The sequence below is a fragment of the Danio aesculapii genome, chromosome 5 (assembly GCF_903798145.1).
Source record: "Danio aesculapii chromosome 5, fDanAes4.1, whole genome shotgun sequence".
NCBI classification, from domain to species: domain Eukaryota; kingdom Metazoa; phylum Chordata; class Actinopteri; order Cypriniformes; family Danionidae; genus Danio; species Danio aesculapii.
Window position 1 is genome coordinate 13,344,520 of NC_079439.1, and position 18,149 is coordinate 13,362,668.

The window sequence follows — 18,149 nt, forward strand, 5'->3', positions numbered from 1 at the left end:
ACGTCACACAAAACACGTGTGTTCTGGAGACGCACGTTAGAGCTGAAATATATCTGCTCTGTTTATTTGCAGCAGTTTTTATATTAAGTTTTGCCGAGGGACAAAAAGCAGACACCGCTGCCATGGGCGGATTACAAAAGAAGAAGGTAAGACCCAGATTCAGAGCACAACTGTGGTAAACAAAACGTGATAGGTTGTTTAGGGCCCTACTGCAGACTTCTGAACACAGTCGTTAACCCACTGTATTTATTTTACATTGTGTTTAAATATATGCCGTGTGATATCTTTAATTGACTCGTTTTGATGTAGAGTTTTAAATTTAATGTCAAATTACAGCTCTTTGTAGCTTTGATTGACAGCGTAACATGAATAAAGTATCTCCGTGTGAAAAGATGTCGTGTTTCTGTATTTTCAACATGCTTTATGTCTTAATGTTTGTTAACTTGACGTTTCTTCTTGTTTAGTATGAGAGCGGATCAGCCACTAACTACATCACCAGGAATAAAGCTCGTAAGAAGCTGAGTCTGAGTCTGGCTGATTTCAGGTTGGTCTACAAATCTGTCACTAACGTTCAATGATTGTTAGTTGAGGTTGTTTTTTATATTCGGACTGTCACCTTATAAAATAAATGTAAATATAATATAATTTCAGAGAAGTATTGGTTGTAAGTTCTGAATATGGAAATCATATTAGCAGCCAATGACTATCAGAGAACAACATGGGTAACAGACTGTCAAGTAGGGCTGGGTGATTCATGAGAAATATAAAATCTTTATATCTATCATTTTTGTAGGATTTTCAGCATGCCAATGGCTTTGTGCAGCTGATTTAACACATTTTGTGAAATGTTTCAACTGTCTGACAATATAAATAATAATAAACAAAAGAACAATCTTAATTCAGCTTATACTGTTCAAGTTTTCAACAACCAAAGACATTACCCTACAAGTTATTGAATATTATTGTTCAGCATCAAAAATAAATAAAACAAGTTTGAAACTAGTAAAAGGTGAGTTAATAGTGACAGCATTTTCAGTTTTGGATGAACTCTCCTTTTAATGGCGAGTATGGTGAATGTAGGGTGAAGTATCCTTTGATATATTTTATTTAGGGATGCCAATGATTACTTGATCTATTGATTGTTAATAACCCTTTAATCGATAGACCTTATCGATGACTGATTAAGCATGGACATTTAAAGGTTTTGCTATGCTTTGCGTTGTCCATGCATTACATCAAGTGTGTGCAGTTTACCTTACTTATTGAGTCACTCTTGATATCACATATTGCGTGACGCATAAAACAACCCTGTTATGCGCAGATCTCTGTTATATCCGTGGGTGTTTTAACCAATTTTATCTCACAGACTGGCACGAATAGGCCTATGTAGACTCACGTTTTATAAATCGCGCATCACGGCCAACGAGTTTCTGAGCTCTCATCCTTCAGACCAAGTTTATTCTACTGAAATAACCTAAGAATACTATCAGTGCTGCGAACAGTTTGTAAAGACTGTCCAGCTCATGCTGCTCAAACCGCGCTTCATTAATGAATTAAACTGAAACAGTGAAAACAGTTTAATGGATTGTTTTGGCACTAAAGCATCTACTTGGACTTGTTTTAAAGTGCTTCTTGTTTATGTTGTAGATAACTTAATGACATGAGTTGTCTGCGCAGTTTGTAGTGCACGCTGCTCTGTTTCTTGTCAACAACGACTGTGACATTTTTTTAAAATCTTTTTTCTTACTCCTCCAAGTGCAACTAACACTGTATGTCTGTAAATTTGTATTGCGTGCGGCATCCTGAAGTGCAGGCTGCAAAATGCCTGTGCAGCATTACGCATAAACATTATAGAACTGTCATTATCGTTTTAGTGGAAAAATATGCATCGTGATAATTATCATTATCAAATTATTGCCCAGCCCTATTTTGAAGTCAATTTTTCACTGAAAATTCAAAGTAGTGACAGGGTATAAAGATTGAAATTAATTTATTTGTATTTTTATTTTTTTTTTTGATTAGTAAATTGTTACACCAAATAACATTTCAGTGTTTGTTTTTTGGTGAATCTGACCAGTTTTTTTGTTTTTGCTGAAAATGTAGGACAGTCGTTATTTTTTTTGGATTAGGCTAAATGTAAAGTAGTAATTCCGGTAAATCAAGACATTTGATCTGATATCGCATACAAAGTAAAAACTCCAAAGTAGTGTGCTAAACAATAGTGCTACAATAGTGTCACTTTGTTTGAGGGAGAAAAAAAAAGAACAGTTATAGCTAGAACAGCACATATAACTAGGCCCACACGGAATCTGCACGTGCAGAACTCCGCAGATTTTTAGTCCATCATTAATTCTGTTTATTTACTTGTGTAAATGTGTGTACATCTGAATTTATTCAGTTTTTAAATTAATTACAGTAATATTATTGACTAATGAAAATGTTCATCTGATTTATGTTCAATGAAGTTTGTAAAGTAATATTTTCTGTCTTTAGTACATATATTATATGAAAGACTTGCTTTGTTTACCGAATAAGTGAATCTAATTGGATTTGCATTTTAAACATTAAATAAAAGTTAAACAGATATTATTTTTTATTTCACATATTAAGGTTTTAGTTATGATACTTCCAAAATAATTCCTCTGAAATCTGCAGATTTTTACCCAAGTTCTCAGCAGAAATAGCAAAAATCGTCCGCAGATTCCGTCTAGCCCTACATATAACTCCCATTACTGTGCGTTCACACTGAAGGCGGCGAGAGGATCAATGTTCGCTCTGGCTGCCCTGGCGACAACGCTGTCTGCCTTCACAGCTCCAGTAACGAGATTGCTATATTGATTTCGTATTTACAGGGCCATTGCAGCATTTCAGCAAATCAGTTCCATTCCCGCATAAAAACATGCTTTCAGCGTGAAAATGTTGCGGCTTTTTATCAAATTCATTTAACTATGGAAGATCAAGTTGTGTGTGTGATGTAGGCATGGGACGATAACCGTTTTCAATGTATACCGCGGTTTGAAAAAAGTCAAGGTTTTAAAACAGTCAAAAAAATTTTGCAATAGCGTTCCTAAAGTATGAGTATGATTTTTTTTATTTGCTTTTTTTTTTAGATAACAGTATCTCCAGCAGAAAAGATATCCAAAGATGCCATTTTAAATTGTTAAAAAAATCTGTTATTGAAATAAATGAAAACAGTAGAAGTCAATGATTTATTTGAATTTTTTAGCCTGACTTGTTTACTGCTTCAAAATATTTTCAATGTTACTTAAAATAAAATATATCATGCGTTAAAAAGGGAAAAAAGTGTTTGTTTTTTCACCCAGACATTTATAAAGAATATATTTTAGAGCAGTAATCATAATACCACGAAAGTAGTTTAGTTAGCTTGAGATTCCCGCTTTTTTAAAAACATAGATAACATCAATGCACATCAGTAACTCGCCGGTAACTTTTTAAATGTATGTCCCTGTAAGAAAACATGGTAAATAATTGGAAATCTGGCAACCGCAATATTAAAACCCTTGATAACAACTGTGGTCAGAACCAAAGTTTCACAGGACTGTGTTGTCTGGAATTCTCAAGCAGTGGACTTCTACGTTCCGATTGCTTGCTGCCGAACCATGACATAGCTCATTCACCATAAAGTTGACTTGATTTCAATTCTCCTCACTGCCCACACAGGCGAAGATGCGCCGCGAATTGCCGTCGGCTCCTATTGTAAATGAATGACTTACGGCTACTTTGATGCTTTCGGCGTGAACGCACAGTTATGCCATTTATTGATCACTGTAGTTTTATTTAATTATACTTATTTGAATGTTCTGATTGAAACCTCTAATTTTGCAATTTTTTCTCACAAGTGATGATGTCAGAACCTTCCCTATGTTTTGAAATATTGTTACAAATATAATGTCCTTTGTGCTCATTACAGCACGTCATGGTAATTCATCTGTATTAGCTGTAATTTATTGAACGCGTAAGTCTGAATGTGCGAATATAAAACCAACTTTACCTCATTTAATGTACTGTATTTGATATCTTGGTTACTTCACGTCTGTCACACTTTGGACTGTGGTAAAGTATATCATGAATGCATATTATAAGTCATAATACAAATTTCTTGTATGCATAGAAAGCGTGGTAAGGGGATAGTTCACCCAAAAATTATATACTGTCATGGTTTACTCATCCTCTTGTTCAAAACTTAAGTTTTTCTTCAGTTGAACACAAAGGAAGATATACTGAAGACGATTGGAGAAATGAATTGACTTCCATAGTATTTTTGTTCCTACTGTTTTCTTTCCCCAAACATTTTTAATCAATTTTGAGCGAGCTATCCCTTTAAATGCCAGTAAAGTGTCTAGTCAAATGTTGAAAAAAGTTAAATCGGCTGATATTTTTTTATGTAAAAATGAAATAACATGCATATTCTGACCAGTGTTTATGAAGATGTTTAATTGTGATCATAAGGGATACTAAATTTTGTTATATTTATTATCATTAAAAATGATTTGCAGACAATTATGTAAAACCTATTGGTTTGAAGAATAATGGCAGTGTATAAAGATTTAAAACCACAATTAATCAGTTCATTTTGTCTATAAACTATTGTTACACCGAATGACATTTTAGTGGGTGTCTTTTGTAAATCATGGTGGAAATGTAATCATTTTTTCTTGGATCAGACCAAAAATAAATGAACAATTCAAGTAAATCAATATATTTGGGGGAAAAGTACATTTCTATTTAAAAAAAAAGTACTTTGGAGTAGGGCTGCACGATATTGGAAAAAACTGACTGCAATATTTTATTTTTTTCTGATAAATATTGCAATATTGAGTATACTCTCATTAAATGAGATGAATGTGTCTATTTGGAAAGAATTCGTCATTTTAGATGGATTTAAATGATTTTGTAGGGAAGAATATAAAATATACTAAACTGGCTACAAGCATTGATAAGTACAGAGGAGCAAAGACGCACAGTATTTATGGTTTTCTGGTAGTCTTGCAAACAATCAAATGGAAAATAACACCATAGTCTTCACCTTATGCATAAATATAATGCCGACTTGACATTGCAGATCCTACGATGTGACTATTGCAGATGCGCACATTGTGATGTCGATGCTGAAACGATATATTGTACATCCCTACTTTGGAGTTTGATTGGATCATGAGACCTTTGACATCAGTTATAAAGGATATTTTACTTAAAAAGTCTATTTATTCTTCTGTTTTCTCAGCTGTGCATTTAGTAAACTTAATTTCTGTTTCCCAAATGTTTTCTTGTCTATCACCAGTCGACAACCACAGATTTATTATAACTGTTACTTGTGTTTATGTTCGTGCATTTAATAAAACTTGTGTATTAATGTATGCATCTGATGTTGTAGGCGGTTATGCATATTGAAAGGAATTTATCCTCATGAGCCCAAACACAAAAAGAAGGTCAACAAGGGCTCGACGGCTGCTAGAACTTACTATCTGCTGAAAGACATCCGCTTCCTGCTGCATGAACCCATCGTTGGCAAATTCAGAGAGTATAAGGTAAAACTGTGCCTTCGGTAAAGCTGCATGCTGCTCTTTGTCCCTATAATCAATTTGATCACTTTTGTACATTTGGGTTTGAGTTAAAGGACAGTAGAGCCAATATACTGGTTGGTTGGTAATTCCCTTATAAAGGTAACTAGAAAGATGCACTAATTAGGCGTGTAGTCAGTGCTATTTTAGTGATACATTAGTGTACTACGGTGCAATAATGTCAATATTTGGAACTATTTATGCTAATTTTTTCTGCTTTCTTTTATAACTCTTGCCATCTGTTTTCCTTCAATATCTTTTGATATATTTAAAGCAGATTTCAAGTCATATTTAGTTCTATTTTGGTCATCTATTTATCAATAATACACCTCTGATTATAGGGTGATGAAGATTCTGATAATGACTGAATTGTCTATTATTTGAAAACTATGACACTCGATTTGGTTTGCATTTCACAGCTGATGGCATTGTCACTTAAATTTTTGCTCCACATGAAAATATGGAAAATGAGAGATTTTAAAATGAGAAATATTGTTACAAGGCTATTTTATTTCAAAATAAATGTTGTTCCCATGCTGACTGTAGTAGTTTGTTCTCAGATGTATACGGTTTATAACATTGTATCACCACCCTTTTCCAGTCCTTTTCAAATCAATAATGCAAAAAATCCAGACTAAAATATCGGCCTGATTTTGGCATGATCTATTTGAATGTATTTCGTCTTGGTTATTTGCGTTTATAAGATTATGCACGTCTTAGGTAGAAAAGTTAGAAAGTTATGATTGGTTCGGGAAAAACTTGTCCATGAATCGACAAGTATTAATTTTTTATCTGACAAGAATTTATGGAGTTGTCTGACTCTGTGACTATCATAACAGACAAAAATATTGTCAAAGATTCTATAATATGACAATAAAATTAGGGAAATATGTGTGTGTTGTTAATATTTGGATTCAAAGATTTAAAAACTTACTCCTATATTAGGCTACATTCACACTTCAGCCAAATATGGCCCGAATCTGATTTTTTTGCCCACATGTGACTCTGGTAATAAGGATGCTCATTTCGGTTAATTTTGCTAACCGACAACCGCAGCTCATTAATCGGTTATTAACGGTTAACTGGTCAGAATACTATTAATTTTATATTAAACAAATTGACGTGTCTATTTTGTGTCTGACACATTAAATATTGCATTTTAAAATACTGATTTATTTTTATATGCTAGCATATTAATAATAGAACAATACAACAGAGCATTTTCACGCACCTGCAGTGTTTAGCACAGAAGAGCAGAATAAACTAAATAAAATGAATAAAATAAATAGGACTGCCCTAAATTATTTTCCACTTGAATAATTAATTTATATTACAAATCGAAAACACTGACTGATTATTTTTAATAACCGGCATAGGCTGTTTTTTTCCAATCATATTTTTGTCTTCTGTCAAATAAAAATAGCAGACTTCCTCAAATCGCTCCCTCCATGGAAAATATGCATTTATTTAATGCCCCGCTGTTATTATTATAATCACAAAACCTTTTTACATTTTTAATAGAAATCATTATTTTTAGAGATGCTCTGATCAGCATTTTTGGGCCTGATCACCGATTACCGATCACCAAAATCATGATCTGCCGATTGCCGATCACTGCCGATCACAGGTGAATGGGAATTTATCTAGAATTTAGCAGAGTTTGCACCATTTGTAGAAATTAAACTAACTCTAAATTAACTATATTGAAAAAAAAAACTGTAGAAATAGGCTACAGTCAAGAACTTGTCCACCAAGTGTTTATTTTAGAAAATGAGAACTTAAGGCAACTGTAGGCCATTTTTTCCAAATAAGGCAGAGTAACTTAAAATTATTCCAAACAAAGAGGGGTCAGGCAGACCAACACACCTCAGATCAGCTTAATAGGATGTAGCCTCTTAATACACTGATTACATTTTATAATTGGTAGCAAAATGTAAAACTACACCAAAACTGGCTACTGCCACCAAGGAAAAAACTATGGCAAGTGTGTTTTTCTGTTATTATTATGAACCAGGAGCCAACTACATCAGATAAAAAAAAAAATAATAATAATGTAGTAAGCTACTGTAAGCCAATGCCTTCCTTTCTAAATAACAAGGCAGAGAAACAAGGAGGAACAACTAGATGAACTAGTATCTAATAAAATGAGCTAGTGTCTAATGAGTAAGCACTAGTATATTTTTAAAAGCACTAGTATCTAAAGAATAGGCACTAATGAATAAGCACTAGTATCTAATGAATAAGTACTAGTACTTAATGGAAAAGATACTAGTATCTAAAAATAAGCACACGTAAAATGAAAATAGATACTAGTTATAGATTAAATGTCAAAACGGCTTGCCATACATGCACAGCAAGTTGCGCGCGCACACACACACACACACACACACACACACACACACACACGACAGGCCAGGCAGGGAAATCTGCGTCTCGCATCGTTTCTGCGTGTTATTGGCGTTGTCTGTTACAATTGAGTGGATTTTTTTTTCTCTTTGGATCCCCCGTGACTGAAACATGCAGCTAAATGCGTTCACCAAAGCCTCCGCAGAATGTGACCCTGTGAAATCCTGACAGTGTAGCACAATGTGTCTTTCGAAGTTTGAGTCAATAAAGTGTGCTGTTAAGCTTAGCAGGGACATTGGACAGGCGTCTGCCCTCCATCACAGGTTGTTCGTCGAGGCAAATGAATGCCATGATTCTGAACGCGATGTCTTTCCACCTCGTATTATCCCTGATGTATGGTTTACGTTGTTTAATCATACTTCTCATACTCAGCATATTCAGTTGTATGGTGGGATCTAAGATGCCCAATCATGTTAGTGGTGTTAAAATGCCGTTGCTTGCTTCCACCTCGAGGGATTTTATCACAACATACATTGCAAACGTCTAACTTTACATCTTTATTTGACACTTTGAAAAAGACGGAGTAACTCATGTTGCCACTGGTAAGCTCCGCCCTGTTCTGCTGTTGTTTATCCGTGCGCCGTGCATGCACGTGTGAAAAAGTCATGCGAGTAATTTACGTCAAGTGATCGGCTTTTTTGATCGGCGCTTTTGGGGTTAGCCGATCAAGCTATTTTTAGCCAATATCGGCCGATCGTGATCGGTGGCCGATCAATCGGAGCATCACTAATTATTTTAAAGAATATGTCTTGACGTGGTTTCCTCTCTCTCCCTCGCGGTTCAAGTGCGCGCGCTGCGTGATGAAAAGACAACAACACGCGCATATGTTGACTTTTTGTAAACAGTTTTGTTGTTTAAATATGATATTGCATTAATGTGCATACATGCTTTATAAGCTGTAAAATAAAAGGTAAAGCCTATTTGTTGCGTTTATGACGCAGATCCAGGTCAACATCAGCGCTGGTTTGGTATCAACACGTCTGTTTCAAACAGCAATATTCTTCTTCCATTTTGCTTCTTTGGCAAATGTGTCTGTAGCCACGGGTTATAAGTTATCTTCCCGCTAGTTAAGTATGTCTTGCAGTTGAACAAGTGGCCGACACAGCTAACAAGCTTTTTTCATTCCAAAAACGCGAGGCGCACCTGCCTTTATATGTTGACAAGGAAAAAAGAAGAGAAGAAGCGCGGTCCTCTTATGAAACGACTGAATCAGCTGGGTATCGATTGTGCATAAGTGTTGCTGTCTGTGTTGTTACAGTTGTAATATTTAATACTATTGTGATATTCAAGATTTGTAAATTCATACAGCTCTGGATAACTTAAAACAGCGATTAGAACTTCAGAGCGGTGTTAATGCGTCCTGGAGTAAAGCGAAACAGCTATAAACTCCAGCAAGATAGAGTGATTATATGCAGACTCATACTTTATCTATAAATAAAGTATAACTATAGAAACTGTGTTCATCTTAACTAAACGCTTCGTTGTGTTTGCTGGCCTCACGCATCGCTCACCTGTCAGTCAGTCAGTCAGCACGTAACTCCAAAGAATTAAACAGATAGCGCACAGCACTATACGGTTACAGAAAAGTTTGCGCTGTTATAATTCACTTACCTTTTAATACGTTTTGGTGCGATTATAATCCGCTATTAAAAACAACAACAATAACTGAATGTTTTGAATGGGTAATGTAGCCGTGGCGAGATGCATTTTGGTCCCTGCCATGGAAGAATGAATGTAGCGGAAACCATGCTCTTTAAAAGTTCTCTGTAGTTGTCTTGACAACACAAACTGCTGCTCTGGGATGAGCCTCGTGCAAAAGATGCCCCTCTTAACGCAAAGGCGCATTCAATCGGCCCCTTATGCAGCCAAACAAAAAATATACAAAATAATAATTTTAATCGTTTAACTGATAGCATTAATCGGTTACAAACGCACCCTTTCGGTTAACGGTTAATCGATTATTTTGAGCATCCCTATCTGGTAATGAAGTGTGAACAGCCATAACCACATGGAATCTGATCTTTACAGTTCAGATCTGTGCCACTTTCATATGTAGTATTAAATCAGACACAGATCTGATGTTTTGCAATGCGACCACAGTGTGAACGGTTATGTCGGATTTCATGTGACTTTTCACGTAATCTCTGAGCGACATGCATCATCATTCTGTGCTGCAAACATCATCTACTCCTCAGCAGCATAGTAGAGTAGCACACAGGGCAATTACTTTACCACAGAAAGTTGGTTGTTCGTTTTGAAAAAAAAAAATTAAAGGCTAAACTGGTGCTTGTTAACGATTGGGGCATGGGTTAATCGTGAAGCTAAAGAGCATCGGGTGTTGCGAATAAGGGATCCATTCACAAAGCGGGGGGCACTTTCATTTTAAGGATGAACTTTCTCTCCGAGAGGAAAAAAGGGCAGGTGGTCCAGCACCCAAAGCCACCTTCTGCACGTACCTGTTGTTTATCATGAAGTAAAATAAAAATGACTCTGCAAACAGGGATAAACCAACTCCGCCCTCACAGTTCAGTCTGCAGCTGCTCATTATTAACCCTTGATGAGTTCATTACACCGGTGGTCAGAAAGATATGCACTGCGGTTGTCATAAATCACAAATGATCATTGTTTTCTATCACAAGAGACTTATTTTAGGTTTCAAATGGCGAAATACACATTAGTAGTAGCAGGACAACCCTTTTATAGTTCATGAAATACACCACGGTTGTCTGTGAAAAGGGTAATGATCATATTAAGCATAATCTGACAACGTGCTTCGTGCACTACACACATTGTGTACATGATTAAACATTTTGTGCTGTCCGTAATTGTACTTTTGCACATGCGGGTCAGTTTAGGACCAGGATTTGTTCACTTTGCAAATCTGATATTGGCCACATTTTTAACAACAATGTGAACAGCTATGCAAAAAAATCTGATCTGAAATAAAATCAGATTTGAGCACTAAGCCTCGCAGTGTGAACGTAGCCTTAGACAATTCTGTAACATAATGATACCGATGTCTTCTTATGATGGACTTTCATTTTTTAATATGCATAGAATAGTTGATTTTGGAAATGTGTTTGCATCATAGAGTTTGCATCATAGAGTGTGCATATCCATTTATTAGATAAAGTGTTTCCAAGTTTTGTAGAATGTATTATACACATCTCGCCATCCAGTGTTGTTTTCTTATTGCAATATCCTAAAATGTGCTTAAATAGTTTGCATACAAGTAGCATTTATTTCATCTTAACTATTACAGATTTAGCTTTTTTGTTTACTATTAGCTGGAAAAAAGGCTACACACAAAGGTAATTATAAAGAAGTCGTCAGTTTTAAATATCAGATCTTTTTATTGTTATTATGGCCACTATAGCAGAATAATACCTTAGATTGGCTTGATCATTGAGATATATTTTCTTGTGATGCATTTTCACATCCTCAAATCTTTCTTCCCTGATTATAGATCTTTGTCCGGAAGCTGCGGAAAGCATATGGGAAGGCTGAGTGGAGCGCAGTGGAGAGACTGAAAGAAAATAAGCCTGGCTACAAACTGGACCACATCATCAAGGAGAGGTGAGGGTGAACGCAGTGCCGTCTGTGAACTGCTGAGGGCGCACTTCAGCTCTCAGATCCCTCATAACGGACTGTTTTTTTTTTTCCATGCGGTGTTATGTGATAAGCGCCTGTTTGTGTCCAAACACTGTTGTGAGAATGAGCCTCAGTTCGTGTCCACAAACAGATCAGTTATGAGAAATCCAAAAAGTCATATGAAACTATGAATATGATACTTTAATTATCCTGGCTGGACCGTCTGTCTCATAGACTGTCTGTCTCCCATTCATCTGCCACCGTGCACAACTGTCACATCAGCAGATTTTGGGATGTGTTTCCTACTATTTTTTTTTTTTTTTTAAATGGAACATAAACTTTTAGAAGTTTACTGTCAGCCTCTTTTAAAATTTTCACCAAGACAGTTATTTACATATATTTTTATTTATTTATTTATTTTTTTAGATTAGTTCTAGTTTTTCCTATAGACAGTTATTTACATATATTTTTATTTATTTATTTATTTATTTTTAGATTAGTTCCAGTTTTTCCTGTAGTAAAGATTAATCTAATGTATGCACAAATATATTGTAAAGTATCATCCTGTTGAAAATATAAGTTTAAAAGAGTGATCTCTAAGGGGATATAGGTGCATATTTATTTATATGAATAAAATCGTTAATTATATAGAATTATTATAATTTGTATTGTTTTAAGCTTTTATATGTTTTCAGTTTGTAATTTTTTTAATGTAGTTTTTAGGGATGTAACGGATCACGGTTGATTCATTATCCGTACGGATCACAACCCACAGTTCAGAACGCATGTGACCTGCGAATTAATCACTTTTTTTATAGCATTTTGGCTTCTATGTAAGATATAATGATGACGGAAAAAGTTTCGGTGGAACCTACCTTAATGCTTTCTTAGGCTATTAATTTAAGTGTTTACTGTCACTGCTTGTTTAGCCTGCATTAATGCATTCAGTGTACAGCTGCACAGTTAGACGTTAAAAGATCGTGATCTCACTTCAAAGGCGTGCAACATGAATGATAAAGGATGGTGATTTGCATATGTTTATTGATCCTTCGAAGCACTGCATTCAAATCTGCATTTGAAAGTTTTCACACTTTCAGTTCGTTACAAATGATTAAATAACACAGAAGTACTGGGAGAAGAGTTTATAGTTCAGATATAATTACTGATGTTTATGGTAAAGATTATAATCACTCTTGAATGGAACTTGACGCTGGTGAATGTTGTAGCAATTTCATTGTGTAACCACTGGGTGGCGACATTCAACCATCAAATAAATGACACTGAATAGGTTTTCAAAAATGATCCACCTATAATGAAACATGAAGTTTTATGTATCAATTGTTGAATCATTAAATGAAAATAAATATGATCTGTTGTACAATATGGTAGATTTCTACATATAGCATTATCAGCAACAGTGGCAAAGATCATTTTTCGTATTGAATGTTTTCCTTTTTTCAGCTGGTTCTTCCTTGATTTTTTTTATTTATTTATTAAAATTACAGGTTCTAAGTTCTGTTTATTAAAATCATTGTTTTTCGCAGTAATATTTTCATACGAATGGAAAGCAAATGACATTTGTCGTCTCCCTTTCTTGCTGATCTGAAAAATGGTCCGATCCGTGACTCAAACTGTAGTGTGATCCAAACCGTGAGATTTGTGATCCGTTACACCACTAGTAGTTTTAAATAATAATAATAATAATACATTTTATTTATTATTAATAAATCCGAAGCGGTACGTAGATTACGAGAGGAAGAGGAGGTAGATATAATGGTTCTGCTCCTGATTATATTTGTGATCTTATAAGTGAAAATCAAGGTTTTAAAATCGATGCGTGAATTAACAGGCAACCAGTGTAACTGTTGAAGTACAGGCAGGGCCGGAGCAAGCTGAACTGCCGCTCTAGGCAAAGGACTGTCACGCCGCCCTCAACCAGTGTTGCCAGATGTAGCTGACTGATTCCAGGGTTGTGACAATCGGGGAAATCACACTAAGTGGTGGGGGAGTTTGCTCTGCAACCTCACTACTGGGGTAATGTGAGAGCGAGATGATGTGAACACGTGCGGCTGAGTTTTGAACATATTGTAAAATCTTAAGTGAATTGGCTGGCAGACCCCAAAACAAAGAGTTACAAAAATCTAAACTTGACGTAATAAAAGCATGGACAAGCCTTTCAGCATCTGGTGTAAAGAGAAAAGGACGGATGTTGAGTAAATGGAAAAAAAATGCAGTTTTTGTTAACTGTTTAAAATGAGGTTTCATTTTGAGCATCAAAGAGTACACCAAGATTTCGCACCTGCATAGAAGAAGTTAAAAGAGAATCATCAACTGTTAACGTGAGATTACCACATCTATTAACATTAGAGGGTGTGCCAATAAGTAAAATCCTAGTCTTGGACCTTTTTAATTTGAGATAGTTTTGTTGCATCCAGGCTTTAATCTCCACCAAGCAGTTAAGTGTCGACAGGGAGGCAGATAGATTAGGAGACGTACTAATGTAAATCTGTGTGTCGTGAGCATAGCAATGATATTACCATATTTTTGTTTAAAAAAAATTCTGAGAGGTAGCATATGAATGCTAAACAAAAGTGTCCCAAATACCGAACCCTGAGGGACACCGTGACACAGACGGACAGTCCGCGATCTATGACCTCCCAAATAAATGAACTGTGAGCGTTCAGTGAGGTAGGATATGAACCAACTTATTGCTGTCCCGGCTAGGCCAACCCAGTTTCGAAGTCTGTCCAATAGTAAGCTGTGAGAGATAGTGTTAAATGCTGCAGTTAGTTCCAAGAGCACCAGAATACCACAAGCCCCCGAGTCGGCAATCATAAGAAGGTCGTTAGTGACCTTAACTAATGCTGTTTCCACACTGTGACACGATCTAAAGCCCGATTGAAATGCATCAAATAAGGCATTTACCATAAGGTGGTTTTGCAGTTGACCGGCAACCACACGCTCAAGAACTTTCACTAAAAAGGGTCAATTCGAAATGGGCTGATAGTTTGATAAATCAGTGGAGTCACAGCCATGTTTTTTAAGGATTGGCAGAAATTAGTCCACAATTGGCTACTGTCTGAGCCGGAGTATTTGCATAAAGCTATCTGATTTGCTGGCAACTTTTGCTTCGGATCCACAATTCAGTTTGGTAATGCTTGGCATCACCCATTCAAACTAAATGAGGAGTCAAGCATTAAAGGGCAACATTAGTTATGCGATTTTATTTTATTACTTTTTTAATTTATTTATTTTTTAATTACACAAACAGCATTTCTCATAAATGTCACCACTTTCACTTTTGATCAATTGAATGCATCTCCACTAAATATATATATTAATTCATTTAGAAATAAAGAAGGATTATTCTGGGTATTTTAGTCTGTTAAAATATTAAAATACCCTAATATTTTCTAGCATTTACAAATTTAACTTTAATTAATTCACATTCCTTTAAAGTGTTTTGAGCCACTAAATGATTAACATCCTTCCTGTCGTTTTCTCTGAGTGTTGTCTTTTATTTGACATGTGTCAATTACAAGGCCCACAGGCCAAATGCGGCCCATCAAAACATTTAATCAGGCCCGACAACAAGGTTTGGTAATGAAGTTCAAGTGGCCCGCGCTCGCCTTAAACATTAGGTCTGGGACCATTACAATATTGACACGCAGGTGGTGCTGTTGCGCGTCACCCTGTTCTCTAATTTAGACGTTAGCATAACGTTACGCTTGATGTAAACAAGGTAAAATATTTCTGGGACTAGCACAATGGCAATAAAACGTAAAGAGGACAGAGAATATTGACAATTTCAGATGGGAAACAGAATATTTATTCAAATATTTATTCATATATTACAAATGTCATTTGAAGCAAAATAATTGAAATAATAAAATTCCTTACCATTTATTTTTTATGTAGGCCACCATTTATCTATAATAGCCCACTAATAAATATATTGCTTTAATTATTTTCCTCTGAAATCCACAAGTTCAGTTGTAGGCATCAACAGTTGGCTTGAACCATTTCATGATTAGGTTGCCTTTTTAAAGCTAAAAGAATAAGTTTAATAATACAATATCAGAAGCCATCTGTTGCTTGTTACAATGTGGTATATTAGTAGTTGGCTTTTTGTTTTATTATCAGTTTTTCTGAAAATGAAATTGTTTTTAAAGTAGACTACCATTCTGTGCTAGCCTACTGTTCTGTATTATGCTTATATTGGTTAGAGACCTTATTTCATGTTTTGATAGAGATAAAAGCTGCTGTGACACAAATGTGGTCCAAATTAAAATGAAATGTAAAACCTCGCTATTTTGATAAATGTGGTTTAGTGTAGTGTAAGTGATGTTACAGTTGTTAATATACTTTAATTCTCTCCAATAAATACATATTTTTAAATGTGCATGTATGGCCCCTGACTTCATTCACAACACTCAGTGCAGCCCTTACCAAGTTTGAATTTGACACCTCTGGTATACAGTCTCTAAAATAAGTTTGTTTTCCCAGGTATCCCACATTCATTGATGCTCTCCGAGATGTGGACGATGCCCTTTCTATGTGTTTTCTGTTCTCTACATTCGCTCGTACAGGAAAATGCCACGTTCAGACAATTCAGCTGTGCCGGAGACTCAGTGTTGAGTGGATGAACTACATCATCTCCTCACGCTCCCTAAGAAAGGTACTTTTAGATGGTTTGAATTTTAATAATTGTATTTAAATTGTCAATCCCTCTGATATTTATCTGGAGAGCCAGCTGTTGGAGTGTTTTAGTTACTTTAGGCTTTTTGCACTGCTGCGTTTTCAATTTAAAAATGTTATTCAAGTAAAAGCTCCCTGTTTTGGCTGGTGTTTTAACTGCGCTTGAAAATGTCACGATTCAAGCTCTCTTGAGTGTCTGCATATTTTACCAGCATTCATTATTGCCATCTACTGGACAAATCAGGGAATGATATACAGCTTACGGTCATACCATGCCTGATCTTGTCTGATCTCAGAAGATGAATATACGCAGGGCTAGCAAAATCCCGCGGCTATTGTTTTTTCAGTCCACCGTGCCCGGCGGGCTATCTATGAGCAGAACCAGACATGGTGTAGGTAGAGTTTGTTAGCCTGACTGAAAAACAATAGCTGCGGGACGTCAGGCTACCAGATTTTGCAAGCTCTGCCCAGACACGATAGTCCAGAAGATATGTCAGAGGGCGTTTCTGGATGGCGTTTACAAACTAAAAATGTGTCTTTATCATTTTCAAGAAGCTCCATTTTCATGGATTGATTAAAAGAAATCAAAACTAAAATATCACATGCAGGGTTGTCACGATACTGGAATTCGGTACCAATCGATACTGAAATTTTAAAAACGTTCATTTCCCGCAAACACTTGAGCGCTGTTAAGCATGTTCTTAAACGGCGCTGATTTGCCATTGAGGTCACATTTCAACAGAAATGACTGTGATAGGCCGTGAAGGTCATCAGTTCACCAAACTCACTGCTGTTTACTGAGTGTAACCACAGATACAGGCACACTGGAGCATTTCAAAGTCACGTCGATCAGCTGGTTTGTCTATAAGCTGACATACGAGCGGTCCGCTGATGAGTTTTTAGGTCTTTAACAGCTTTAAGAATATGCTTAACAGCGCTCAAATGTGAGTGGGAAAGTGACGTTTTTAAAATTTCAGTATCGATTGGTACCAAATTCCAGAATTGTGACAACCCTAATCCCCTAAAACATTTTTGAAGTTAAGCAGCATTTCTATCCATTGAATCAAAGACAACAAAATTATCACTTCATGATAACCTGTCGCCAAATATAAAAACTGAGGTAAGAGAAGCTACTTTCGGCCTTTTTTCTTGTATAATAAATTATTTGTGCCTCAGAAGATAAAATGTAATGAATGCAAAATGGCTTTTGGAGGTGTTACATGCTCTTCGGGAGCACAGATGATCAAGACTGGAATTAATAATACTGAAGCACTTTGGCTGAGGGATTTTAGAATAAATAAAAAAAACAATATTTCAGACGTTTTACAATGTGGTCTGTTTGCTGGTTTATCTGTTAAAACAAAATCACATTACTTTTTTGATGTGCATGTTGGAATTTATTCTGCATTTTTGTTTGTTGGATTTTTTTTGCAATGTTCCTAAATGCACATCAAAATAGGTAGATGGAAACCTAGCTAGTGAAAACTGTAAATAGAGTTTGTCAGTAATTAAGTAAATTACCACCACCCCTATTGCTCATTCATTGTGAAGGATCTGGGTTTTTTATTGTGGATAGTAGCCTAAAGCTAAATAAATAAATCAATTCTGTTGTCAGTTCTTTTTTTTTTTTTTTTTTCTTTTTTTTTGACCTTCGAAGACTAAAAACCCTCTCTAAGCAGAAATAGTTTTGATATTCATTCTTTTATACAGTAGTCAAAGTGGTTCAAAACAAAGTTGTCCTAAAAAAGGTCCAATGAAATTTTATATGTTAGTATTAGTATGTTTGTTTTTAAGATATCTGTAAACTAGTGTGCTACAAAACAATGACAATTTGAGTTTAGAAGATATAAAACTGATATAAAGATGTAAAAC

General features: G+C 35.6%; 1 protein-coding gene across 1 annotated transcript in view; it reads left to right on the top strand.

Annotated features, from left to right (window-relative positions):
- pes (pescadillo) overlaps positions 1 to 18,149 on the top strand; it is a 41,463-nt gene continuing 23,314 nt past the window's right edge. Inside the window, exons 1-5 of the mRNA XM_056457404.1 lie at positions 1 to 146; positions 465 to 544; positions 5,396 to 5,549; positions 11,455 to 11,564; positions 16,086 to 16,257. Of these exons, the coding sequence (XP_056313379.1) occupies positions 123 to 146; positions 465 to 544; positions 5,396 to 5,549; positions 11,455 to 11,564; positions 16,086 to 16,257 (540 nt within the window). The 5' untranslated portion in view covers positions 1 to 122. The remainder of the gene's footprint in view (positions 147 to 464; positions 545 to 5,395; positions 5,550 to 11,454; positions 11,565 to 16,085; positions 16,258 to 18,149) is intronic.